Raw genomic sequence first — 27,696 nt, 5'->3', positions numbered from 1 at the left:
TTTGTTAAAATCTCACCCAGCGCTTATGGTGTTTTATATTTAGAGAAGTCTCTGCACATCTCATCTTTCATAACGTCAAAAACAAAATCCTATAAATATTTTGTATAAAATAGTTTATATGTAAATATGTAATATGTACATATTAATATTTAATATAAAATTATATATGCTCTTTAGTATTTCATTCTCTATTAACTGTACCTTCACAGCCCAGTTCATAAGTCAGACTGTTGTCTGTCACCCCCAGTGCATCAGGTCTCCTGAGGAGAGGACAGGCGTTCCATGAGGAGGAGGGGTTGACCATAGCCACTTCACTTACTAAAATAGGACTCTTTCTGTGTCAGTTTCACCAGAAACCCCAAAGGCTGAGAACAAAACAGTAGGCGCCAAGTCTGTCCACATTCTAAAGAGAGGAGGAGCTAGGTCACCTATGCCGCCCGTGCTAAGAGACTGTGAAATGGATCCTGGGAAGCACTAGCTCACTATTGGGAAGGATTAGCTCGGCATCCACCCCAGGAGATGTAAGAGAATGTAAGAGGATTTCTGTGGACATCCTTGTCAGTATGCTGGATGTTTCCCGAAGTCTCCCCAACCAGGAAAGGGTGGGGCTGCTTCCTCTTTGCCTCGTGCCAAATGAGGGGGCACTTCAAGAGGACCGTTTGAAGAGCTTGACACATCCTGTGGAGTCTGAGGGACACAGGGACCGGTGTCTGACTCCCTCCTAAAAGCCTAAAGACAACCCGTCGGTGGCCAGCTCCTTGAGAAGACGAGCCTGGGTTCAGAATGGAATGGCTTGCACGCCCAAAGCTGCTGAGTTCCTGTGGGCCTGATGTAGTTCTCAAGAAAGGAGTGAAGTTCGCTCATTTTAAGAAGGAATCCAGCTGAAGGGAACCTCTGGAGGCTGGAGATGACATCAGTGGCGGGGAGCCTGGGGTAGGAATCCGAGTAACTAGAGAAGGTGTGGCCTACAGAGGAACTTCAGGTGAGAGATGGCGGGGTTGGATAGAGTCTGGAGAACCCAGGAGGAAGCACGTGTGAGGAAAGCTCCTCCCAGAGGACACTAGCACCAGATGGCAGGTCTGCCACTTGAGTAGGGACAGCAGGCCCAGAACAGCCGCCGCTGGGAAGAGGAAGTGTGTGTGGCAAATCAGAATGGCGCTGACCGTGACCCCCGTCCTCCCTCAGATGGGCCATGCTGGGGAAGGGGAGAAGTTGGAAATTAACTGACATTTGAAGTTTTACTAGATGACTGGGTGAGACTTGCCGATGCCCAGGAAGAGAGGCTATTTCTGAAATGACGAGGGGAGGCTGGTCTCTTTTGCAGAGGCTGGAAAAGCCGGAGCTGTCATCCAGGCAGAAGGAAAAAACAAAGCATCACAGCAGGCTTGTAGGGGCGCTCTTGAGAGCATAAAGTGGCTGTCTCTTGAACCCTGACAAGTCTAGCTTGTTCCACAAACAGGCCGTGTCTGAGGAGCAAAGAGCAGGTCAGGGAGACGGAGAAGCTGGCCGTGTCCTCCACCCTTCTTGGCCCAGGGAAGCCGCAGCCGACAACGGGGAGAAGTTCTATGGGTGAAGTTTGGAATTTTAAATGTCATACAGTCTGGATTTTCTTAAAACCAAAGAAAAACAGCTCATCGTCCTGTTAGCTCTTGGAATAGCTGCGTGAACCATCACAATTTTATGCTGGCGAGGAGGAATTCAGCCAGGAGGTTTGCGAGCCACGGTGGGGAGAGGAATAGATGGCTGCTCTCTGCCTGCATCGGGCATGTCGGCTTGCTTGTTCATAGTCCCACTTACTTCTTTTACAACATGTAGGCGACAGGAGGTGATTGGTTAGGTTAACGTGATGAAAAGTAATACCTTTCAACAGAAGACATTACTATGTAATGCAAAGTAGCCGTGAAAATCCTATAAACTGCCAAGAGACAGTGATTATCTTGTTGGGAAGTATTCACAGGAGTTTTACAACTGAAAAATTAATTGCTATTTTTCTTTTACAAGAGAGGCAAGTGTTTCTTAATTGCCTTCCTTTTCCGTGAGGATGAGACACGATCGGGGGGACGCTCCTGCGGGGTCCCCAGTCTTTTGTTAGCCAGCATTCACCCCCGCAGCCGTGTGTGTTGCTCTCGCTCTCCGTGGTCCAGGGACCGGAATTATGGGAATGATGCCTCCCATACTCCTTTGCCTTCAAGGTTCTGGATGTACTTTCTTTCTGCTGGTATATGCAGGTGAGATTTTTGTAGGTGGGAGGAAAATGTGGTATTACTTTTTTCTTTGGCAGCACCTAGCAAAATGGGTAGGTCACGGTAGACTTCAAGTTCTCCTCTAGGGTCTAGGTGATCTGTGAGCCCTCATGTTGGTAACTGGGGCAGATCTGATCAGCAGTGGGGGTTCCTTGCATTTTTCTGACCTGGGTGACCGCCCCAACCTCCTAGTAACTGCTTAGACCTGCTGAACCGTGGTGGCAACTTCCCAAAACTCGTCCAGTCCTCCTAAACATGCCCTAAGCTTCTTAATGCCCTGTTTGCTTGGAAGGTCTGCAGCGGGCTCTCTCTTGCTGATGGACCCCTGATGGTCACAGCGTCTAGTAGCTGGTATTGTGAAGGAAATGAAGCTGAATGGGTCCCTTAAGTTAGAAGTCATTTTTTAAAGCTACAAAGGAGGTATTAACTGCTTTTTTTTTTTTAAAGAAACGTATGAGATGAAGAGAGAAATTTGAAAATTGGTCTTTAGAAATACTTATCACTATGTGATTCTGTTGCCCTAAATGATGTGTTAAACCAACATTTTCAAAATACTGAAAAGTACTGAGTTACATTGTTTTCAATAAAATAAACACTACTCTTTCTTTGCTGAGAGAACGTAGAACTTTTTTTTTTTTACCATTAGTAAATAAAATAAAAATATTTTCCAACTGTTGTGTATTTCATTTTTAAAAATAGCCTTTTAATTCTATTTTGTGCATATTTTTAACATATGTACTCTATGTCTCAGTAGTGCATGTATAGAGTTTAAAAATAAATGCAAACACTTAAAAAAAATGCAAACACTTATGGGGTAGATGCAAGATTTTTACCACTGTCCACCTAATCAAAAAAGTTTAGGGGGGCATCTGTCTGGCTCGGTCAGTGAGCTCAAGCCCCATGTTGGTTGTAGAGTTTAAGTGAGTAAATAATGAAATTATCCTCATTAAAAAATGAGATCACCGCTTTCAGACACACATCTAGAGTGTCACAAGGGATGGAACCAGGGCCTTCACGTGTATATTCTCTTAGATATGCCCTCTTCCATTAGTCCTGGCGCTTTCCCACCAAAAACTCCCCCAGATTCCCATGTGACTGGCCAGGTCGCTAAGTAACTGCTGTAGTTGGAGAGTTAAGACTGAATCCTCTGGGTCTGTTCCCTCAGTTTCACTGGGCATAGAACACTTGTCCCAGAGCACCTCCTCTTCCCTTATGGGGCTTGAAGGACAGAATGGTGGTCTTGTGATTGTTGGGAGAGTGGAGACTGGGTATCTCTACTTAAATGTACGGCCACTGTCCCACCCTGACATATGCACACACACAGGCTCAAGACACTGGATCCTTCCATCAGCTGGATCTCTGCCCAAATGTCACCAAATCGGCAAAGACAACCCTGAATGTATATGAAGCAGGAGGTTGCAATCTGCTGCCCCGAGCTTTCCTTTTCTCCGTAGCACTCACCACCGGTTGATAAATTTGATGTTTGATCTGATTACTGTCTTTCTGAATGGAAACTTCACGAGTATGGAAGTTTCACTTTTGTTTGCTTTTGCTTCCCTAGCATCTAGAAGAGTGCTTGACTCATAGCAGACGCTTAATAAAAATTCACCGTGTGATCAAATAGTTGCTTTCCCAACCACCCTTGACCAAAACCTAGGAATAGGATCCAGGCCATGCTAATGAGAAGTCCTCACCCAGAATGTGGCGCTTAGGTAAAGATGTTATCTGTTGTAGTCCAAGTAAAAGCACAGAAACCACAGGCTATAGCCAGTGTCCTGGAGCAGCAGCTCTGGTGTCCTGGCACCCAGTTCCTGTCCACTGTCATTGTGTCTGACTTGCAAGCTATTATAGCAGTTGTTTTCACTGGATCGGATCGGAAGCAGGATTCTGGGTGAGATCTTTGTCTGTGTGGCTTCTAAGTCTGGTCTCTGGCCTTATCAGGAGATTCTGAAAATTACCCTGCATTGTTTTAATAAAAATCCATTTTCTGCTATAACTTAAAAAATATATTTTAAAAAATACGCTTTGGTGTTAGATTGCCTGGAGCCAAATACCAGCTTTCCACAGACGGTTGATCATGCTGACTAAACCACGAAACTATTCTGAGATTGTTCCCACATTTGTAAGTGGATAAAATGAGATACTATCTCATAGGATTGTGGTGAAGGTCAAGTGAAACATTGCCTGTAAAGTGCTCCGGGATGTCATCATTCACACACTTGCAATCCTAGGTTATATAAGGCCAACAGAAGGGTTTTATTTGATAAACTGTTTTTTAACATGATCAGTAACATTTAAGAGTTAGGGCATTTCATAAAAATGCTGGATTTACAATTATTGAAAAGTCAGTGGCTCTGGCAACACTGGCAACACTTTCCTACTTTGCAACAGAGATTGAGCTGAAAAGCAGCTAGCTCCTTTGCAGGATGTAGGAACCCATCTGGCCAGTTTTACTTTTGTATTACCCGCCTGGTCTTTGCTGTAGGGTTTTGAGTTTGTAGCCTTGCAATTAGGAACCTAAAGACTTTCCAAAGCTGCAAAACTAAGAAATTTGGCTAAATTGTTCCCACAAACTTTTTCAGACTGATTTGCTGTTTTGTTGTTACAGAGTAATTTCAAAACTTAGCGGAATCATTCCCAAACAACAGCCTCTTATCACCTTTAATGATTCTTGGAGTTAACGGGGCTTAGCTGGGCAAGTCTCTGCTCTATCCGGCAGAGACTGTGGTCTTTGCAAGTGCTGCTGGATTAGGAAATTCAAGATGGTTTACACATGCCTTTCTTGGGGTGCCTGGGTGGCTCAGTTAGTTAAGCAACTGCTTTTGGCTCAGGTCATGAGCCTGGAGTCCCAGGATTCAGTCCCACATCAGGCTCCTTGCTCGGCAGGGAGTCTGCTTCTCTCTCTGACCCTCCCCCTTCTCATGCTCGCTCTCTCAAATAAATAAAATCTAAAACAAAAACAAAAAAACTCAGCAGAGAGCTCACTTGGTGCTATCTCAGTACTCCTCCACAGGCCTTGGGGATCTTGCAGCCTGGTAGCTAGATAAGACGCAGAAGTGAAAGTTGCTAGTTTTAAGGCCTGGTCTTGGATAGATGGCCTAGAATTTCACTTCTGCTGTATTCTGTTGGTCAAAGCTAATCAGAAGGCCCGCTCAGATTCGAGAGGGGGAGGGGTGGGTGGGATGGTAAACAAGCTTTACCTCTTTTTTTTAAACTGGTGAAATTTTATTTTATTTTATTTTATTTAGATTTTATCTGTTTATTTGTCAGAGAGAGAGAGAGTGTGAGCACACAAGTAGGGGGAGCAGCAGCCAGAAGGAGAAGCCTTGCAGGGAGCCCAATGCAGGACTCGATCCCAGGAGATCATGACCTGAGCAGAAGGCAGACACTTAACCCACTGAGCAACCCAGGCATCCCAAGCTTCACCTCTTGATGTTAGGAGCAAGTTATGTATAAAAAGAGAAGACTCTTAGAAGCCCATCTTTGGAGGCTAGTGGCTACAAATAGCTAACATTTCATGATTATTTACTCTTTGTGTAAGAATGGCTTAGAGCAGAAGAAAAGGGCCTCTTGGCCATTTAGTAAAAAGGAATTGAGAATTAGTAATTACTCTGTACCACAACATATAAAGTTATAGAAGGCCTATTTCCAATAAATTCTCCCACTTCCTCAGAGCTGGCTTAAATTTGCTATATCTTAGAAAGCTGGTTAAACAAATTTATAGTTTAATAACAAATATTCAGCTGACTAAATTTGAAAGATTTAATTGGCTTTATTAATCAAGTCATAAAACAGGAAGCACCCATCCAGCAAGTATAGGGGAGCTCCAAAGGGCTACAGAAAACGAAAGGCTTTTTAAAGATAGAAATAGTTACAAAAAGGGAATTATTAGCTAAGAATCCATTGTTTTAAGCAATGCTGCCTTCCTGAGGGTAATGGAAGGAGTCTATCAATTTCCTAGTGCTGACCAGTAAATTTCCATACTGACTGGTTATAGGTTCAATTCCTTTTCTTTCTTTTCTTTTCTTTTCAAATTTATTTAACAGAGAGAGAGAGATCACAAGTAGGCAGAGAGGGAGGCAGAGAGAGAGGGGGGAAGCAGGCTTCCCACTGTGCAGGGAGCCTGATGTGGGGCTGGATTCAAAGACCCTGAGATCATGACCTGAGCCAAAGGCAGAGGCTTAACCCACTGAGCCACCCAGGTGCCCCATAGGTTCAATTTCTGAGGGTTTCTAACTGCAGTCGGCCCCAAGTCAGTAAACCAAGAATTAACAGGTTGTATTAATTCTTGGTTTACTGACTTGGGGCCTTAATCTAAGTGAAATCAGCCTGTGGTTTTCTAGTTAACAATATTAAGAAATGAATAACTGATAACATTCTCCCCAAACCCTAATTCATTCATATTAAGTCATTCTAGTCTGGTCTCCTCTAATGTTCATGATGTAAGTGTCAGGATTCTAGCCGGATTATGAACTGTTCCCTCGAAACTGGCCACAGCTAAATCTGGTGAACCCTGGCAAGGACCCAAGAGGAGGGAGCTGTTAGAAGTGGGAATTCATGATCTCAGGGGCTGGGATCAACCCCCCCAGTCAGGCTTCCTGCTCAGCGGGGAGCCTGCTTCTCCCTCTTCCTCTGCCCCCTTCCCTCCACGCTCTCTTTCAAATGAATGAATAAAATCTTGGAAAAGGAAGAAAAAAAAGAAAGTGGGACTTCAGGAATCTGAGCAGTTGCTTCGTGGCTCGCGGGGAAGACGACGGAGAGGAGACACAGGTATCCTATGTGTAAGAGGTGCGATTCACACGTCATCTAGAGACCCTCCAGGAGCGCGGAGGTTTTAACTTTACCATACTACCCACAAAGGCCTAGGGCAGTTCCTGACCTAGACTTGAAAACGAGGAAAACTGGAAGCCCAAAAGGTAAATAGGAATGTTAACACAAAATGGTTCAACCGCCGGCGGAGAGAGCAACAGGAATGGAGGAAAGACAACGAGAGAAGCTGGGGCGCCAGGCGCGAGAGAAGCTGGGGCGCCAGGCGCAAAGGCGTGAGGAAACGAGAGATGACGGTTACGACACAGGAAAGGGTCCGAAAGTTTCAGGGGCAGGAGGGAGCCACTGCGAGATTTTAAAAGACGAGTTAAGGTTGCTGATAATGAGAGGTGACTTGTCCAAGCTGCACAATTAGGACCAGAGCCAGAAAAAAGTGGTCCTAATTATTTCTGATTAGCTAATTTCCAGCGAATTAATAAATTCCCGCTGTCCCACGTTTATCTTACACCCGGCAACTCTAAACGTCACACACACATCCCCGACTCGCCAATGGCTTTGCGGAAACGGCCTCAGCGCTTCAACCGGAAACAGAAAGTGACCGATGCGGACGCCACCTAACGGCGAGTTGGGGGCAAGCGAAATCCGGAAAGCCGCAACACCGGAAGGGGCCGCCTGTTTCCGGTAAAAATCCGACGCCGGAGAAGCTCAGAGGGCGAGTCTCCGAGCTTCGACCAGTGTACCCAGCGCGCTCTGCTCCGCGACATCGCTTGCCCACTTTTGCGCAGGCGCAGGGGTACGGAGCAGGCAAACGCGGACGCAAAACCGTGCGCGCGCCTGTTGTCCGTCCGGCTCAGCGGTGCTGTTTCGAGGGTAAAGCCTTTGGAGCTGGAACGCGGGCTCTTGTTCGCTGAACTACAACTCCCAGCATGCCTCACCCCTCATGTTGGTACTAGGTGTGGTGTCTTAGGATAGGTTAAAAGGCGTCCTAGATGACGATGACGTACCAAAGAGGAAAAAAGAATTGAATACGTTGCTGGAGCACCTCGCTCACAGAAGCCCCAGTGGCCTAATGGATAAGGCATTGGCCTCCTAAGCCAGGGATTGTGGGTTCGAGTCCCATCTGGGGTGGTTAGCTTTTCGTCCTCAAAATAACTTCCACCGTTTTTAGAGAACTACATCGAAATATGCTAACTTAATTTTACTTTCTTAAAAATGGGAAGGATATGTGTGGTTTTCCTAGGTGATGGGCTACAGTTTGAGAGAATAAGAATATTCCCATTTCCTTCTTCCGAGTCGTATAGTGCCGTGAGATTTCTGGGAAGTCAGTACTTTGAATTCTGCTATCCCCTCTGGGTACCAAAACGTATCTTTCGTGTTCTGTTTCAAATCAACACCCACTCCCACCAGGCGCACTTATTCTCGAGACTCAGCGGTCAGCTAATGACGTTTTAAATGACGCAGTCAGCAAAGAACCTTTCCCCTAGCCCAGCCTTTCTCGCTTTTTCTTACGGACCCGGTGAGTCAGTTAAACTCGGCTTTCGTTTGCTTTTCCCTTAACTCCTTAGGATGCCACTCGGTGTTTGATTAGTAAGGCCCCTCAGAGAAGGGAAGTGAGACACTCCACTAGTCTGCATTCGATGGGGGGGACCCAGTAGTCAGCGTCCGATTGTACCATTTAGCGGCTGAGCTGGGGGGGAAAGAGTTAGAGGGGGCGTAGGGCGCCATTGGGCATCGCGCTCCGAGGACGGGAAAATGGCGGCCCTGGGGTCCCCTGCGCGCACTTTACGAGGTCTTCTACGGGAATTGCGCTACATGAACGAGGCCACGGGCCGACCCTATCGCGACACCGCGGCCTATCGGTACCTCGTGAAAGCTTTCCGTGCACATCGGGTACGGAAGCCTAGTCGGGTTCCTGAGTCCAGCGTCCTTTCCACTGGGGGTGGGAGTGGGGCTGGGGGTGGGAGTGGGTGGGGAGTATGGGCAGGGGTTGGGAGCCCTAGGGCTCCGCGCCTGCATTTCATGGCAGCGACCCTCCCACCCAGCCCGGGTTCTGGCCAAACAGATCCAGGCCCTAGGCCGGGTCTCCCAGGAACTAACCAAGGACCAGCCGAACAGGAAAGTGGCCGTGGAATGGAGACGTCCCGAGGATTTTATTGGCTGGTCTTTTGCAGGTGCGGAGGAGAAAGATCAGTGAAGTCGGAGAGATGGGGGAAAAGAAGAGATGTACTTGGAGAGTGTAGGGTTACGAGCTACAGCGTTTATCCACCATTCTCCTCGCCCTTCCTCTAGTAGTTATTCTGAAAACCAGTGTTTGATGCAGAAAAGAGAACTGTAATAAGATGAGGAATATTAGCTCGGCAGACACTGTTGTATCCCGTACCCCATTTAAGGAAATGGTGCCTTGTAGAGATGAACTAGAAACCTGCCATGAGATTGTGCTGCCCCAACATTAACGTGATTATCTGACCAGATACATTTTTTTCCTTACATAGCAGATAAATTTGAACATATGGGAAGCCATCCTTGGGAAATTCCTTTGTGAATCCCACACTCCATATTCCCCTTAGGCAAGAGCAGGTGGAAGCGATTTTATTTTTCAAGTGGGACAACTGAGGCTCAGGGACACTGACCAGTGAGGGTACATGCATAGGATCAGCTAGAACCTCCGTTCACAGATAGAGTTCTTTCGTTTAATTGTTGCCTGTGGAGTTTCGGATCAGGCTTCGAAGGAAGTTGAAAGGAATCTCTGAAATATAGGTTAGAGAGTCATTTTGGGCTGTAGGGTAGGTGGCCTACTGTCATTTGAACAATGTGGGGAAAAAGGAGAACCAGCATCTCGCTCAATCTTTTGAGCCATGGAAGTTAGAGTGCAATATTTTATTTTATTTTATTATTTATTTATTTATTTTAAAAGATTTTATTTATTTATTTGACAGAGAGATCACAAGTAGGCAGAGAGGCAGGCAGAGTGAGAGGGGAGAAGCAGGCTCGCCACCGAGCAGAGAGCCCGATGCAGGGCTGGATCCCAGGACCCTGGGACCACGACCCGAGCTGAAGGCAGAGGCTTTAATCACTGAGCCACCCAGGTGCCCCTAGAGTGCAATATTTTAGAACTAAAATTCAAAAATTAAAAATAGGCATATATTTATGTGGGTAAACTCTATGCCCAACATGGGACTAAAATTCAAAATTTTCCTTTTTCTTAAGATTTATTAGAGAGAGAGAGTGGGCAAGTGGCGGAGGAAAAGGGAGAGAGCAAGAGTCTCAAGCAGACTCCACGCTAAGTGTGGAGCTGCCACTGGGCTTGATCCCAGGACCCCAAAACCATGACCTGAGCTGAAAAACCAAGTCTAATGCCTAGCTGACTGAGCCACCCAGTCACCTCTAAAATTCAGAAATTTTAAAAAGGCCAAAATGGTAGGGACTTTAGGAACTTGCCTAAAATTATGAATAAGATGCACATGAATCCTGTCTTTTAAGACAAAGCTTGCAGTTCAACTGAGGAGCCTTACAGCAAAGCACTTAATAAAAATAGGAGGTCCTCCTATAAAGAAGTAGTGGGATTTCAGGAGGAAAGTCAAGGGTGGGGTTGCGGGGCAGAAGGAGAGAGAGAAAAGAGAGAAGCAGACTCCTCACTGAGCAGGGAGCCGGATTCAGGACTTGATCCCAGGATCCTGGGATCATGACCTGAGCTGAAGTGGATGTTTAACTGACTTGAGCCACCCAGGCACCATCATTCTAAGATTTTTAAGGTGACATGATTATAGTTGCACTTTCTGGAGGCAACATTATTCCCTTGAGAGAGGCTTGGTAATGGCTCTCAAATTCCTTGGAGGCAACATTATTCCCTTGAGAGAGGCTGGGTAATGGCTCTCAAATTCCTTGGAAATACATTTGAAATTCATGCCACAAATTCCAGAAACACCATTCTGTGGAATTCATATGAGGCTATGGGGGATGCTTTCTGTTTCTGCTGGCTCAGAGCTAACTCAATAACCATCTACACTCATTTTCTTTATCTTTTCTTAAACTGAAGGGGTTCATTTAGGGAAGAACCTCTGCTTTCTCCTTAGAGAAAATACAGTTTTCTTTTCTTTTTTTTTTTTTAAAGATTTATTTATTGGAGAGCGAGTGAGATGGGACAAGCAGGAGAGGGAGAGAGATCTCAAGCGGCCTCCGCACAGAGCAGCACTCTATGCCAGGACTCAGATCATGACCTGAACTGAACCCAAGAGTCGGGTGCTTACCTGACTGAGCCACGTAGGCGCCCTGAGTTTTCTTTTTCATTTGGTCTTTTTTGGTCCTTTTTAGTACTGTGTATACTTTTTTTTTTTTTAAGACTTTTAAAAATTAATTTTTGAGAGAGAGAAGACGACTCCTCACAGAGCAGGGATCCCGATGCAGGACTCAGTCTGAGGACCCTGGGATCAAGACTTGAGCTGAAGGCAGACACTCAATCCACTAAGCCCCCTCGGCATCCCACTTTCTGTTTATATTGTTGACCCTTCACTTCTCACTCATGATTCAAGCTCAGCTGCGTTAAAATCTGTGTTCTCCTACACTAGTGCAGAATTGCTGTTTCAAATCCTATCAGTTGGGCTTATATAATAGACATGGATATTATCATTTGTTGATATTTGACACTGGTGTTGGTTGCTCATAAATTTTTAATTATAAAAAGTTAAATGATTAAAGATGAATTCTGGGGCGCCTGGGTGGCTCAGTGGGTTAAGCCGCTGCCTTCGGCTCAGGTCATGATCTCAGAGTCCTGGGATCGAGTCCCACATCGGGCTCTCTGCTCGGCAGGGAGCCTGCTTCCCTCTCTCTCTCTCTCTCTCTCTCTCTCTGCCTGCCTCTCCATCTACTTGTGATTTCTCTCTGCCAAATAAATAAATAAAATCTTTAAAATATATATATAAAAAAAAATAAAGATGAATTCTTTTCTCGAGCAGTTGGAGTGCCATTTTCACATATGTGATCTGCACATCTCTGTGTGGGCTCTTCAGATCTTAAACCACAACTTTCTAATTTTCAGATTTTAACCCTACATATTCAAATAAAGAAACGTGAAAGAAAGGGGTTTGCATAGGCACTGGTGCCCAGAGATTAATCTGCAGTTAGATATACACGGGCCTCAAGTCACTTGAAGCCATGCACACATCTGTTTCACCTTTCCTGCCCTCTGCTCACAACCTCAGAACACAAAACTAGTCAAGTAAAGGACAGTGTACTAAATCGAGATTAATTATGAAGAAGAGAAAACAAGGTTTGGAGTCATTGGGGTCTTCTGAAAGGATATAGTTTCCAGCTACTTACAGTCATTGGAATCTGGATTTGGCAGATGGATAAGTATATAGAAAGTATAATTAAGTGGCACCTGGGTGGCTCAGTGGTTTAAAGCCTCTGCCATCAGCTCAGGTCATGATCCCAGGGTCCTGGGATCGAGCCCTACATTGGGCTCTCTGCTCAGCGGGGAGCCTGCTTGCTCCTCTCTTCTTTGCCTGCCTCTCTGCCTGCTTGTGGTCTCTCTCTGTCAAATAAAATCTTAAAAAATAAAAGAATAAGTAATATAAGTATATGCATATTACTTTTATGTGTAAAACCTTCATTTTGTTACTGTTGAGGACAAAGCTATTATTTCCAGACAAATGGTTTTACTTTTCAGTGAAATGAAAGACCTATACCACATTAACCAAAGTCAAATATATAAAGTATACTTTCATTTGAAGAGCAGGAAGTTCTATATTTTATTCCTTAGGTGACATTAATGATTATAGTTCCCCATCTCTGCCAGTAGCCAACCATTGAAGTCTCTGGGCTTTAGTTTCCTTATTTGTAAAACATTTGCAAGACAAGGGAGTTGAAATAACTTTTTTTGGGTATTAAAATCTGAGGACCTCAAACTCTTCAGTGATACTCCGCGTAAAATTCCTCTTCAATTAATTGGAGGTCAGCTTTCTCAATCAACTACAGGGTGTCTCTACATATGTAATTAGAATACACATACACATGTTGATATTTCCTCTCTGCATTTACTTTCACTCTAGAGAATGCTTATGAAATCTTTGTGGCCATGTATCTTGGCTGGGCTGCTAATAAAGTCTGTGACCTTGCTACTTTCTAGGTTACCAGTGAGAAGCTGTGCAGAGCCCAACATGAGCTTCATTTCCAAGCGGCCACCTATCTCTGCCTCCTACGCAGCATTCGAGAACACGTGGCCCTTCATCAGGAATTTCATGGCAAGGGTGAGCGCTCAGTGGAGGAGTCCGCTGGCTTAGTGGGTCTCAAGTTACCGCAGCAGCCTGGAGGGAAGGGCTGGGAGCCGTGAGAATGGAGAGAGTCCTTGGATGCTGCCATCATACAAGAATTTAATCATCTTTCAATATGTATTTATCATTAAATTTTTGTTTAAGTTTAGGGTTTTTCTCTGTAATTTTGTTGACCGAGTGTTTCTTAGGGAGGTTTCATCCTTTCAGTGAATTTACTGAACTTCTTGTATTAGGCTGATTGATGCTTCTGATCTACATTTAGAACTATTATTTTTATTTTCAAAGTATGCAAACTTACTGTTTTAAGTAACTCAAATGGTACAGAATATAAAATAAAAGGTGTCTTTTTTCTTATCCCTTGTCCCTACCCTGTTGCCTCCCCATTACCAGGTAGAAGCTGTTGCTAACAGTTTGGTGTGTATCTTTCCAGATATTTCCTATATACGAGCATACAATTATATACGTACATACATGCATACATACATATATACGCTTTATTTAAAAATACACAAATATATGTTTAAGGTTCCAACAGAAAGGAGTAACAGATAGGGTTACTACAGGGAGTTAATGAAGGGGTATAGAAAAGTGTGGGCTGAATTACAGTCAACAAGTTGTGAAGCCTCCAGGGGCTAGCACCATTTGGGGACTATTACCTCCACAGGGTGACAGAATTGACCCTTGTCAGTATAGGAAGATGGTCACCACTCAGGCGGCAGGGAGGGAGTCTACAGAGAGGGAGATGGACTGAGCGTACTGACTTCTGCCTTCTAATCTGTGAAACTGCTCTTCCTCTTGAATTGTCTGTCAGTGTGAAAGGCTCTACCATGCCCTTGGCTGACCAAGTAAATGCTGACTTCATTCTGTGTTCTTGTCTCCCTCCTCTCCATATCGAATCGGCACTTTCTGCTTCTGCGGTGTCCTACTGTCCTTTCCCCCACCAGTCCTCATTGCCTCTCTCCTAGTTCAAGCACTGATGATCTTTTGGCTGAACTATTAAACTGTTCTCCTCAATCTTCTCTTTGCTTCTAACATCCTCAAACAGGAATTACTCTTTCTGTCAATCAGCAGCAGGCTTTGTACCCACTTCGTGGTCCATGTCAGTGTCTCATAGGCATGTCTTAAGACTTCTTTTTCCCTGGACTGCAGGGTGCTAAAGAGTAAGGATCATGTCTGATTCATCACTGTGGTCTCCAAAGCACCTTCCACAGTTGACTGTACACGTAGTATTTTGAATACACGGCTCAGTAAGTACTACTCACACGGAGGCGTCCGATCTGAATGGATCTATTCATAAAGCAGTTCAAAACACCATACGAGATTAAAATGAAAACAGCAGTATTATGAGGTCAAACAAGCATTTATTCAATTAATGGATCAAAAAGATAGAAATACTTAACATTTTTTCGCTTGCTTTATTTCATGGGCATGAGTAGAATATTATCTGAAGATGTTTTACTTTGGTAAAATGAAGAAAGCAGGAGGATTAGAGTAGGTTGATGCTTTGATTTCCTTTATTTATTTTTTAAAATTTTATTTATTTATTTGACAGACAGAGATCACAGGTAGGCAGAGAGGCAGGCAGAGAGAGAGGAAGGGAAGCAGGCTCCCTGCTGAGTAGAAAGCCCGATGCCATGCGGGTCACGGGTCTCGACCCCAGGACCCTGAGATCATGACCTGAGCCAAAGGCAGAGGCTTTAACCCACTGGCCACACAGGTGCCCCATATTTATCCTAGGATCCTGAGATCATGACCTGAGCTGAAGGTAGAGGTTTAACCCACTGAGCCGCCCAGGTGCCCCTGCCACCGCCTTTTTAAAAGATTTTATTTATTTATTTGAGAGAGGGAGAGGAAGCAGCAGACTCCCTGCTGAGCACAGCACCCAACTTTGGGCTCAGTCCTGGGGCTCCAGGATCATGACCTGAGCTGAAGGCAGACGCTTAATCCACCAGACCACCCAGGTGCCCCTCTGGAATAAATCTTTTTATAAAAAGATAAAGATGCTTGGGTGGCACAATTGGTTAAGTGTCTGACTCAGCTCAGGTCACAATCTCATGAGTCATGAGATGGAGCCCCCACACTGGGTTCCATGCTCAGCAGCGAATCTGTTTAAGGATTCTGTCCCTCTGCCTCTCTCCCACTTTCTCCCAAAATAAATAATAAATCTTAAAAATAAATAAAAACACTCAATTTTTTACACAAATACCTTTACAGCTACTACCTCTTCACAAATTAAGTCATTTAATAAATTGTACTCATTTTCTACGTTTTCGTGTTTTTTAAAAGTTTTTTATTTAATCTCTTCACTCAACATGGGGCTTGAACTCAGAACCCCAAGATCAAGAGTCACATGTTTCTCTGACTGAGCCAGCGAGGCACCCCTCATTTTCTACATTTTAAAACATGAAATAGGCTGTAGTGACGTATACTTTATATAATAAATATACCCATTTTAAATGTGCAGGTCAGTGAATAATGACAAGTGCATACATCTGTGTAATAACCCCATTAAAACTATAGAACATTTCCATCAGACCAAAAGTTGCCCTGTGCCCCTCTGTCGTCTATTCCCCTTCCCCACCCCTGGTTGCTGTCAGCATAAATTAGTTTGGCCTGCTTAGGAATTTCATCCAAATGCACTCTATAGTATGTACTCTGGAGTAGGCTTCTTTTGCTTAACATACTAATTTTGAGATTAATAATCCGTGTTGCATCATTTTCTGCATTTTTCACTGCCCAATCATCCTCAGTCCACTGTAATCTGGTTTCTGCCCCTCCACTCTACATGAACTGCTTCGCAAGGTTACAAATGACCTTCAGGTCATTAAACTCAGGGATCATTCCTTACCTTGCTTGATCTCTAGGAAGGATTTTTTGTTTTTGTTTTTTAATAAACTCTACTCCTATGTGGGTCTTGAACTCATGATATCGAGCTCAAGTGTTCAATGCTTTACTTACTGAGCCAATTCGGTGCCACTCTAGGAAGCATTTGACACTACTGACCATTCTTTTTTCTTGGCTTTGATGACATCACATTCTTGTTTTCTTCTCTTGCTCTAGCCATCTGTCTTCAGTTTACTCTCCTGCATGTCCCTAATATGTTTGCATTGTTCAGGTTCAAGTCTAGGTTGTTACCTCACACGTGATATGCTTTCCCTGGGTGAAATCACCTCTACTTCCCAGGCTTCAATTATCATGAACAGGCTACCTCCAGTCCAAGCCCTCCTCTAGCCCTCTATGTCCAGCTGCTTCAAAGACAACACCACTTAGATGATTCAAAGGCATCTCAAATTCAAAGCATCCAAAATGGAACCTCATCATCTTCCCCTATAAGTCTCCTCTGATACTGACACCTGTACTCAGTCATTCAAAGCAGAAAACAGGGTCATTCTTGACTGCTTTCTCCTTCATACCTTCAGTTAAATAATCACTGAATTAATTAGATTCTACTTCCTAAGAATCCCCTGAATCTCTCTAATACTCTAGTCCAGACCTCTTATCTCTTATTCCTCTTCCTTGAACCACTTGCTTGTCCCTTGTAAATGTAGCACATAAAGGCACAAATTTGGCTTCAGGGCACTTGCCAGTTGTGTAGGTAATAGCTTTGTATTGAAACTGAGCTACACTTTTGGTGGGTTTTTAGGGTTAACACAAAGTCTAGGGCCCACCAAGGTAGGCACTCTAAAAAATCCGCATCCACTTGAATCTAGAACCCTGAAGTTCACTCTCAAAGATGAACTGTAAGTAAAAAAAATCCTTGCCAGATTCTCGGCTGATTTTTTTGTCATTTTGATGGTCAAGAGGAATTGAGGCCTTGAACCTGTATTACAGTGGTCCTTGACTAGTAAGGTCTACAGTTACTTATCAGAAAAATAAAAAGCTTTGGAGGAACATAGCATAATATCCTACTTCGATTTGTATTATTCCTGTATGTAATTTTTTAAAAAGATTTATTTGTTTATTTATTTATTTGACAGAGAGAAATCATAAGTAGGCAGAGAGGCAGGCAAAGGGAGAGGGGGAAGCAGGCTCCCCACTGAGCAGAGAGCCCGATGCAGGGCTTGATCCCAGGACCCTGAGCCCATTACCTGAGGCAAAGACAGAGGCTTAACCCACTGAGCCACCCAGGCACCCCTCTTATATGTAATTTTTCAAAAATATGGCTCAACATATAAAGATAACCAGACATACAAGAAAACAGAGTCCATGAGTGAAAACCAGCAGAAACAACAGGCAACAGAAATATAACTACAAAAAACTTCAGATAATTGGATTTAGCAAACTCAGATTACAAAGAAATTATGTTCAGTAGCGTCAAAGAATAGCCAGGCTTGGAAATTTTACCAGGGAATAAAAAACTATTAAGAAATGACATAGTAGACTTGAAAAAGAAACCAATAAAAATTCTAGAACTGAAAAAATAAATAATTCAGTTGATCTATTTAACAGCAGACTAGATACAGCTGAAAGGAGACTAATGAACTATCACATTTGTCAAAATATCAAGAAGACAGCTTGACAAGACAAGGTAGAAAATGGAGACTAAAGAGATTACAGTGAAAACCGTCTAATAAACACTTACTTGGAGTTTCAGAAGTGGATGCGTGAGAAACAATATTTAAGAATAGCTAAACATGGGGTGCCTGGGTGGCTCAGTGGGCTAAAGCCTCTGCCTTTGGCTCAGGTCATGATCCCAGGGTCCTGGAGTCAAGCCCCGCATCGGGCTCTCTGCTCAGCAGGGAGCCTGCTTCCCTTCCTCTCTGTCTGCCTCTCTGCCTGCTTGTGATCTCTGTCTGTTGAATGAATAAATAAAATCTTAAAAAAAAAAAAAAAAAGCTGAATGAATCCTAAAAACAGAAAAAAAACTAATCCACACCCAGATACACCATAGTAAAATTGCAGGATACCCAGAATAAAAAGAACAGAATTTTAAAGCAGCCAACTATCTGCAAAGGGGTGACAGACTTCACAGGAGCAATGGAAGGTAAAAGGCAAAAGAAAGGTGGAATGAACATGCTGAAAGAAAGTAAATTCAAACCTAGAATTTTATACCCAATAAAAATACCCACCTAGAATTAAGAAAGGGAAAAGAAAGATAGTTTCTGATCAACAGGAATGGGACAGTTTCCCATTAGCAGACCAATGTAAAAGCAAACTCTGAAGCAGATTAGGCAAACTTCTGTAAAAAGCCAGATAGTAAATATGTCAGTCTTGCCATACAGTATCTGTCACAACCACTCAACAATGCTGTGGTAGTGCAACTGCAAAAGCAACTAGAGACAATAGTAAATGAATGAGCCTGGAGGCAGTCCAATGAAACTATTCAGAAAAATGGGCAGTGGGCTGGATTTGGCCTGTGGACTGTAGATTGCTGACTCATGTCCTAAAGTTTAAACTTCAGACAAAAGGGAAGTGATCTGAGATGGAAAGGCAGAGATTCCAGAAGGAATAAAGAGGAAAAAAAAAAGTGGCAAATGAACAGTATATGAAGTTGGGTTTTAAAGAACATAGAACTAAAACACATGATAATGGGTATATAACATCTATAACATCAGGAAAGGTTAATTGGAGTTAGTTTTCTAAGTTTTTTGTATTATCTGGGGGAAGTGAAAAGGTACTGGTTAAGAATGCCTATTATAACTTTTAGGGTAACTACTAAAATAAGAATAAAACTTCCAAACTACTAGAAGGGTGGAAAATGGAATGATTAGAAAGCAGACAGGAAAGGAGAGAAAATTGAATTGTTGAGACAAATAGACAAAATGAACTTTAAGCCCAAACATGTGAGTAATTACATGGATATAAATGAATAAAGTCAATTATAAGTGAATATCGGATTAAATTAAAAAAAAAAAGTATGCTGTTTTTAGGAGACCCATTTAAAATGTAAGCAACCAGAAAAGTAGGAAGTAAAAAACTAAATTCTCTTCATTAACACATTATTCAACGTGTGGCTCTGCTTTTCACCTAAGGATATTGTCTCATACTGTATATATGTATATATACTATACCTCTCTCTAGGACAGAATAATCTGTACACTTTTATTTTTATTTATTTTAAGATTTTGTTTGACAGAAACACAGCAAGAGAAGGAACACAAGCAGAGGGAATGGGAGGAGGAGAAGCAGGCTTCCCACGGAGCAGGGAGCCCAATGTGGGACTCAAACCCAGGGCCTTGAGATATGACCTGAGCTGAAGGCAGACGCTTAAGGACTGAGCCACCTAGGAACCCCAGTTTACTGTAAATTGTTTTTAATGATATTAATAGTTTTGGAGTTGTTGGAATTTTGAGTTCTTTGAATAATTGGAGGGAAACTATTTTGTCAGCTACAAAAGACAACATAGTTTAAGAAATTTTATTGGCCCAATATGCATTTTAGTTATTTACTTTTTTTTTTCCCCTAGTAATCTCTACACCCAATGTGGGGCTTGAACTCACAACCCTGAGATCAACCTCTGAGTCAGCCAGGTGCCCCTTGGCCCAATGTGCATTTAAACGGATCTTGGGACTACAATTATTACTTTGTTTTTTTCTTGCTAATAGATTATAAGTTCCAGGTTGATGCACATAAATTTTTTTTTAATATTTTTATTTATCTGACAGCAAGAGAGGGAACACAAGCAGGGGGAGTAGGAGAGGGAGAAGCAGGTTCTAGGCCAACCAGAGAGCCTGATGCCATCCCAGGATCCTGGGATCAGAACCCAAGCCAAAGACAAACGCTTAACTACTGAGCCACCCAGGCGTCCCTGATGCACATAAAAAAATTTTTTTTTAAAGATTTTATTTATTTGACAGACAGATCACAAGTAGACAGAGCAGCAGGCAGAGAGGGGGAAGCGGGCTCCCTGCTGAGCAAAGAGCCCAATGCGGGGCTCGATTCCAGGACCCTGAGAGTGGGCAGTGGGCTGGATTTGGCCTGGGCTGAGATCATGACCTGAGCCGAAGGCAGAAGCTGAACCCACTGAGCCACCCAGGCGCTCCGCACATAATTTTTTTTTTTTTTTTAAGATTTTATTATTTATTTACTTGAGAGAGAGACAGTGAGAGAGAGCATGAGCGAGGAGAAAGTCAGAGGGAGAAAGCAGACTCTCCATGGAGCTGGGAGCCTGATGCGGGACTCCATCCCGGGATTCCGGGATCATGACCTGAGCCGAAGGCAGTCGTCCAACCAACTGAGCCACCCAGGCGTCCCTCCGCACATAAATTTTTATAGAATTTTTTAAAAAAAGATTTTATTTATTTATCAGAGAGAGCGAGCGAGCACAGGCAGACAGAATGGCAGGCAGAGGCAGAGGGAGAAGCAGGCTCCCCGCCGAGCAAGGAGCCCAGATGTGGGACTCCGATCCCAGCACGCTGGGATCATGACCCGAGCCGAAGGCAGCTGCTTAACCAACTGAGCCACCCAGGCGTCCCCGGCACATAAATTTTTAATGAAAAAATGTTACCATTACTTTTCCAAGTATCTAGGAAGTACCTATGTCTTATTTTAAGTAATTAATATTTTATAAAAAAGTCAAAATATCAAGCTCAGCATTTTCTGTTAGCTTATTTAGTCCTCACAACAATGTTAGAGGTATGTGTGTTTAGATCTATAAATATGAGATTAAGGAATAAATTGCTTAAAGTTCTAGTTAGCAATCACTTGACTAAAATTTTAAATCCAAGGTGATGGCAAGCTATGACCACACAGGCTTTCCCCCCCACTGTCCGTGCTGCCAATACACTGAAAAGGCCTTATTCTTCAAACTTATCTTTTAAGCAGGAAAAAGAAACTTTCTACAAAATCACCTTTCCTGAGGATACTGCTGAATTTTTATAGTTCCAAATTTAGCCCAACAGCTTCCCGTTAAAAATGATCATAATCAGTCTGAATGGGTTAGATCATGTTTCCTAGTGTATTAATTTCAGGTGATATTTCTGAACTTAATTTATCCTAATGGGGTGGGGAGTGCTGTTAAGCCTCTATGCATAGAGGAAGGGAAATGACCCGGATTTCACATCTCGAGGGCTCCTTTTGGAGGAGGTCAAGGCAGCAGTGAGGAAACGTGGAGCGTACAGTATTCTGGGTGAGCCCCTGAAAACGAGTTAATTGGGCAGCGAATAATCATTAGAAATACGCCTCTATTAGCTACTAAGACTGCTAACCTCAGTCGAACCAACGGGCAAGGTCTCCACGCACTTTCGACTCGGGATAGCCCTCTGGCACATTTGCTAATCTGGGTCTGTTTCGCCAGCACAGCATAGTGCCGCGCAGCCCTGGCCCACTTGCAGCTGGTAGCGTGAGGTTTGCCGCCTCGGGCGGATCCGGCTCGAGGGTCGTTTGATAACCAGAGTCTCGCGAGATCTGGGGGGAAGGGGCGGGAGAAGTTCGCGTGCACGCGCCCCAGAGCCGTTAGGGTGGAACTCTCTCCTGGGCGGGGCGGGTGGAGCAAATACAGTTGGACGCCAGTTGGTGGAGCCCCCGCGGGAAACAACTAAGCGCGAGGAGCGTGCGCGCTCACGTCCCGACGACGGCGGCGGCGAGCGGCGTCAGAGCTTGAAGGGGGGGCCCACGGCTTCTGGCGGGTGGCGGTGTTGGAGGCGAGAGCTTGCTTAGCACGTACCGCTTCTATCCCAAGAGCCGACGGAGAGTGAGGGAACGAGGGCTGCTTTCGGGGGCTGCTGCCTTCTTCTTACACATCGTCGTGAGGAGCGCAGTCGGGACTCTCCTACAAGCCCTGCGGCTCCGTTTCCACACGCCTTGAGGCGGCGGCGGCGGCGGCAACTGAGACAGCGTCTCACCTTCCCCCACCCCTTCCCCTGTCCCCCCTGCCCGAGAGGGCCCGGTCTGCGCCCCACCCCCGCCCGCTCGCTACGCCGCCGCCATGTCGGCGCAGGCCCAGATGCGCGCAATGCTGGACCAGTTGATGGGCACCTCCCGGGACGGTAAGTGTCTGCCAGTGCCCTGGGGGTGGGGGAGGGGACGGGGAAAGCGAGAGGAAGGGGCTCCTCGGGCGTACCTGGGCTTGCGTGTGTGGCTGAGTAAGGGGCTCCCAGATTGGTAACACGAGGTCCCGGCTCCCGTCCCATCCAATCAGGGCTGGGCAGGCGGGCTTGGGGGGCGGTGACCGAGCGGATTGGCGGGAACCGCTGCCAATGGGGTCAGGCGGGGCCTGGAGGCAGAAAGGAGAGTTTGAGATTCAATGTTGACTTGTCTGGGACGGCAGAGTCCTCGTCTCTCTTGGCGTAGTCGGTTATCCCGTTTTGTGGCTGATTAGGTACTGGTGAACCGCTAAGGCCTCCTCCCCCTGAATTCCTTAAGCCTGAGCTTTGGGATCGTCCCTCGCCGCCGCCCTCCAGAGCATGCGGAGAGAATTGCCCCACCCCATCCCCCCGCCCCTTACCTGGGTCCGGAGAGAAGCTTCACTAGGAACTCAGTCCCAGAAGTGTACTCTCGCTCCCCACAGAAACAATCATTATGGAAAAATCTGACCCAAACCATGGTTTCTTGAAGTGGGTGTGTTTGGCCCCATTTTGTGAAAAGAAATGTTACGGCTTGTTTTTTTCCGAGAGACCTCCATTTTGTTAGAGAATTTAATAAAAGCTTTGTTCAGTAAATATTGACAAATCTTGCATGTGCCCCCAAATAGAACCATTTTGAAAATGTGCCCAGTGAAATAGAATTGAGGGAAACAACGGTCCTTTTAGACACTTAGGTTAGAATTTGTGTAGAAAATTACTAATTGCGGATATTTTTGTCTTAAAGAGAATTTCTAAGTAAAAAGATGAAATGCTTTTGCTTTTTTGGTGATGATGACAATGTATTATCAAATTGAGCTCAAATAATGCTAATACAGAGGAAAGGTCTAGTTCAGTACTTTCTTAAAAGCAAAACACTTGCTTATTTTTATGTTGCTTGTTTAGCAGATCGTTTCTTAGCCATTAAACAAATGCTTTTTTCTTGAAAAGTTATTTAAATTGCTTGGCGTAAGAAAAAAGGCACACTTATATTTTTAAGTTGCTCTTGTAATTTTCTTGAATACTTTGCAGCAAAATATGTGAGTAGATTTAAAAAAATGTACTGAATTGAGGTATTTTTCGCAGTGCATACAGAGAATGGCTTTTCAGGATTCACAGTTCAGTTTTCATAAAAGCCCATATTGGGAATTTGTCTTAAATAGGACGTACAGACAAATAGGTGGAGTTGTGGCAAACCTACTTGTGGTTGTGTAGAGAGGAGGGGAAATTGGGAAGGAAATGAATTTTGTGTAGTAAACCCTTGAAAGTTAACAATTAAAATTGCCCCTGGAACTTTTTACATGTTCATTTTTCACTGTTAGATATCTAAGAATGGTTATTTTATAACTACAGCATGTCTTAACATTGCTCCTTTTCCATAATGGAAGACCGTATTGGGAAGGGACCTAATTCAGGATTTTAGCCGACAGAGTAACTAATTTTTGTAATAAAAGTAAGAAAATCATTTAAGATTTTAATCCTAGATGGGTACCATTTTTGGTACCTTCTGTATGGATTGAATTTTCTAATTTCACTGGGAGGGTAGTTGGATCAAAGTAATTGCTGTCACCTGATATCATCTGATACATTTCCAAATGAGGTAGCCAATCTAGTATTGCAAAGCTACATTAAAAAAAAAAACATATATATATATATATAAATATATTCTTGTGTGTGTAGTCAGCAGAAACATGGATTTCTTAAAATCCATTCTGCTTTGTATACAGATAAATTTACATTTTTTATGTGAATGTTACCGGATTTTTTTTGCCTCCAGACTAAGAGGATTTACCAATGAACTCATGTTAACGAGTCCACGATATTATTTAGCTGAAATGACTGGATTTTCACTGCTGTGTTGGGCCAGAAGTAAGAAACCTACTACTTTGAAGGAAAAGAAATGAATGTTTTTTTAGATACCCATATTAGTTCTTTTATGTATACAAGATAAGAATCAGAACATTCTTTTCCTGACCAGATAATGAGTTTACATATTTCATCTTACGATTCAGGACCTTTAAATAATTAGGATTGTTCTTCTTTAGCATACAGTCAACTTCAAGTTATCCAGGGGTAGGAGAATACGTTCCTGAATAACACCATATAATTTTAAAACCATAAAATGGAAAGCTTTGTATTGGACAAAGGAACAGCTTACAGGGAATGCTGTTGGGTGTCTTTGGCACTAGAGGTGAAAATGGGGATCCAAGAGGTGGGAGAGAGATGGAAAAGGTAGGTAGGGGAGGGTGTGTTTAAGGCAGTTATGCCCCCCCTCTTTAAAACAATCATTCCAGAGACTGACTATAAAACAGCTACTGTCTTCTGGGACTGTGTGACTCAAGGTTGTAATAACCCCTCCTCAACCTTTAGTGTCCTGTCTCTGAGGGAATCTGAAGTGGCACAAGAGGCCTAGGGCACTGGGAAAACTTTGTTTCCCTTTCACCTCCCCGTCTCCTCCACCAATAAAAATACTTATTCCTTCTCCCCTTTTCCCAACTCAGTTTTTATTAAGTTCTTTTTTAAGCTCTTTGGAGATGTAAGTCTATTAAAAGTACCTTATTTTGAGTTACTTAATTCAGCTAATCCTGTAGATTACCTAATCTTTATTGAAATTCTCAGAAATAGGACTTTTAGTGTCAGGGAAATGGAGAGGTAATTTTGGATCACTGGGCACTCCCAGAAAGGACAGTCTTGGGTGAGTGGTGGAAGTGGGGGGCGTTGGACACCAGAGGGCAGCATGATGGTGCTGGGAGGCTGGGCAGGGGGTTGACCAGGTGGTGGGAGAGGAATGCATAAGGGTGGTGGGAGGGCCAAAGACAAACTTTGCCTTCTTTGCAATTTTGCCTAGGGCCCTGGTGGTGGCAACCGCCTGTGTGCCACTGAAAATCGTGCCGATGCCTGGCATACTGCATAAATGGAAGCAGGGTACCGCGTGAGTTGAAACATTGGTCACACTATATAAAGTTTGTATATGTGAATCAGTGTAACTCATACCCATGTAACTGGGGGTCTGACTGTATTTGGATTTTTCTGATAAGGCATCATGGGCTAAGGAAAAAGAGCCCTGGGCTGAGACTCAGGAGACCTGGTTTCTAGCCCCAGCTGTACCTCTAATTGTAACCTTGGGTAAGTCACTTAACCTTTTTTGCCTCAAGTTAAATCAATAATCTGTTAAATGGGAAACCAAATAATTTCCTATGTTACACTCAAAAAATGTTGAAAAATAAGTATATTTTAAGTTTCTTTAGGAGAGAGGAACCATAAGTAGATATAAATTAGTATGTTATTTTATCTGAAGTTCGAGGTAAATTAAACTTTATAAATACCTTTTTGTTGTAGTTGTTGGCATTAGTAGAAGGGAGAGGGATAATGTTTTTTTTTCCCTGAGTATAGTCCATTTGAAAGGAGGGAGGATCAGCAAAGGAGAATTCAAGCAGCAATTTGAGAATTGTCTATGTGACAGTTGGAGGAACTCGTGTCCTTGCATAGACTAGTTATTTTTTCTGAGTTTGGTTAATTGCAGAAATGTCCCTTAGCTAAAACTTTTGCCAGCAAATAGACTTTGGTTATAAGCCTCTGGTCCTGACCCCTAAAAGGCCTGGCAAGGTACAAGGGAGAGGAATTAAATAAAATTGTGGGCATGAATTTAGATTATATCCTAAGTTTAGAAACCAGGGAATTTAGAGAAGTAGTTTGAGGACTCCATGTTTTTAAATTACTTACAACCTTTAAATGGCAGAGGTCATCTTGGAAAGGTTAAAACAGGCCGGGAATGACAATCATCCCCAGCATCTTCTCTTTCTGTAGTTCATGTCCCAAGCGACCAGTGAATTAATAGAATGTGGAAAACAATAGAATTTTATTGCAGTATTAGTTGCCCATTATGGTTAGGGAATGTCTAGGGCAAGTTAAAGCTTTCAGATAACCTATTTTTTAGGGTAATCCTTCTAAACATACAGTGATGTGTTTCCTTAGTTAATAGAGTACATTTAGTCATAATTTGTCAGTTACATTGTATAGTAGTTTTATAGAATGTAAAATAAAAGGTACTACTCATCCTAGGAGGTAACCAGGAAAATAAAGTTCAGTAAATCATTTACTTGTTCCTAATATAAGTTTAGTGATACGTAACTTGAACCTGTAGGATAGTATGACATTGCTGCCTTTCTGCAAAATAAATCATTGAATCAAAGATAGCAGTGTTATCTTCAGTGGATTTTCTTCATAAAGTCATCTTTACTGTAATCTGTGTTTCTTGACTTGTCATCAACATTGAGAGCATTTTTTTTTTTTTAAATTTTTCTCATTAGCATAATGAGCCATATTTATTTCTTGGTCAGTTGTAAACCATTCTATTCCACTTGGATTGTTCATTATAAGTGAAGGAGGCATAGCCTTTAATGTATAAGCACACATTTAAAAAAATAATAATGGGGTATATCTTACTCCAGAGCTTGTAATTCTTTTAACTTAAGAAATTTTGGCAAAAATAAGGTTAAACAGTAGTTAAACATCAGGCTAAATAAGAGTTCTGCTGAATATTTGACTTAGAGGTTCAGGCATATCAAAGCAGTGAAAGCCCTGTTAACATCCATATGGTGAGTCTATTTTAAACAAAGTTTAATTCATTTTACATTTTGAACTCTGAATATTTGTCTGCAAAACAGCCCAGAAAATAGTAATGGTATCATTTCATGTAATCTTGTTTTCTTCTTGGATTCTCTATAGTCGTTTAGCTTTCCTCAAGGAAGCCTATGCTTGTGAGATATTCTTTTACTTTGGGTAAAGAATAAAGAAATAAATGGAAACCAAAGAAAAATCATTTTGTTTATCACTACATAAGCTCTGTAAGCAACAAATAAATGCTTTGATTTGGATAAGATGTTACATGAGGAAAAATGGTGGTGAGCTGCACGTTCATCATAGGTAGGAAAGGTGTCATGGATCATGGTCTTAATGAGTCAGATAGTGGTGTTGAGTACTCGGTGGTTTATACAGACATTAAAGCTTGAAGTTGCTAAGAGTTCAGGCAAGTGATGGGGTTGCAAAGATAGGTAGATGGCTTAAACTGAAGGTCACCTAAGTGTGGGCAAAACTAGATCAGTGAGGGAAATGCTCCTCAAGGATGGAATTCTAGAAAGGTACATGAGTGCTCGCTTCGGCAGCACATATACTAGAAAGGTACATGAAATGGATTGAATCCTACAAACCTGGGGCTATTAGTATAGTCTACAGGGAAGTACCTTATAAACGAATAAAACGATTGTTTTAACCACTCAGTCAGTCAACTAAGAAATTGTAGACAAGTTGAAGAAAGTTGGAACATTTTGCTGGAGAAGGAATGAGGGAGTAAGAGGGTACATTTCTGACAGGAATCTTGTGAATTCACCTGCAGAAAAGTCATTCTGTACCTTTTTG

General features: G+C 43.2%; 3 protein-coding genes across 20 annotated transcripts in view; all 3 read left to right on the top strand.

The window, feature by feature from the left end:
- Positions 1-2,914, top strand: part of UBN2 (ubinuclein 2) — a 100,366-nt gene extending 97,452 nt beyond the window's left edge. The window contains exon 15 of the mRNA XM_082693872.1: positions 345-2,914. Coding sequence (XP_082549998.1) covers positions 345-383 — 39 coding nt within the window. The 3' untranslated portion in view covers positions 384-2,914. The remainder of the gene's footprint in view (positions 1-344) is intronic.
- Positions 2,915-8,596: 5,682 nt separating this feature from the next.
- Positions 8,597-13,633, top strand: FMC1 (formation of mitochondrial complex V assembly factor 1 homolog). The gene is made up of 2 exons (XM_082693970.1): positions 8,597-8,900; positions 13,135-13,633. The coding sequence occupies exons 1-2, from the start codon at positions 8,763-8,765 to the stop codon at positions 13,336-13,338; spliced, it is 342 nt and encodes a 113-aa protein (XP_082550096.1). The 5' UTR covers positions 8,597-8,762; the 3' UTR covers positions 13,339-13,633.
- Positions 13,634-21,391: 7,758 nt separating this feature from the next.
- LOC309845665 (putative RNA-binding protein Luc7-like 2) overlaps positions 21,392-27,696 on the top strand; it is a 61,482-nt gene continuing 55,177 nt past the window's right edge. For 2 of the 18 annotated variants that reach the window (XM_082693948.1, XM_082693938.1), the window contains exons 1-2: positions 21,581-22,206; positions 25,127-25,210. In XM_082693948.1, the coding sequence (XP_082550074.1) occupies positions 25,173-25,210 (38 nt within the window). In that variant the 5' untranslated portion in view covers positions 21,581-22,206; positions 25,127-25,172. Of the gene's footprint in view, positions 22,207-25,126; positions 25,211-25,381; positions 25,405-27,696 lie in introns of those variants that run through there. The other 16 variants (XM_082693950.1, XM_082693947.1, XM_082693936.1 and 13 more) reach the window with 15 other exon arrangements.

Source organism: Mustela nivalis, assembly GCF_964662115.1.
Source record: "Mustela nivalis genome assembly, chromosome: 12".
NCBI lineage: Eukaryota > Metazoa > Chordata > Mammalia > Carnivora > Mustelidae > Mustela > Mustela nivalis.
The sequence above is the reverse complement of the archived record's forward strand: the minus strand, read 5'-3'. Positions and strand labels throughout refer to the sequence as shown.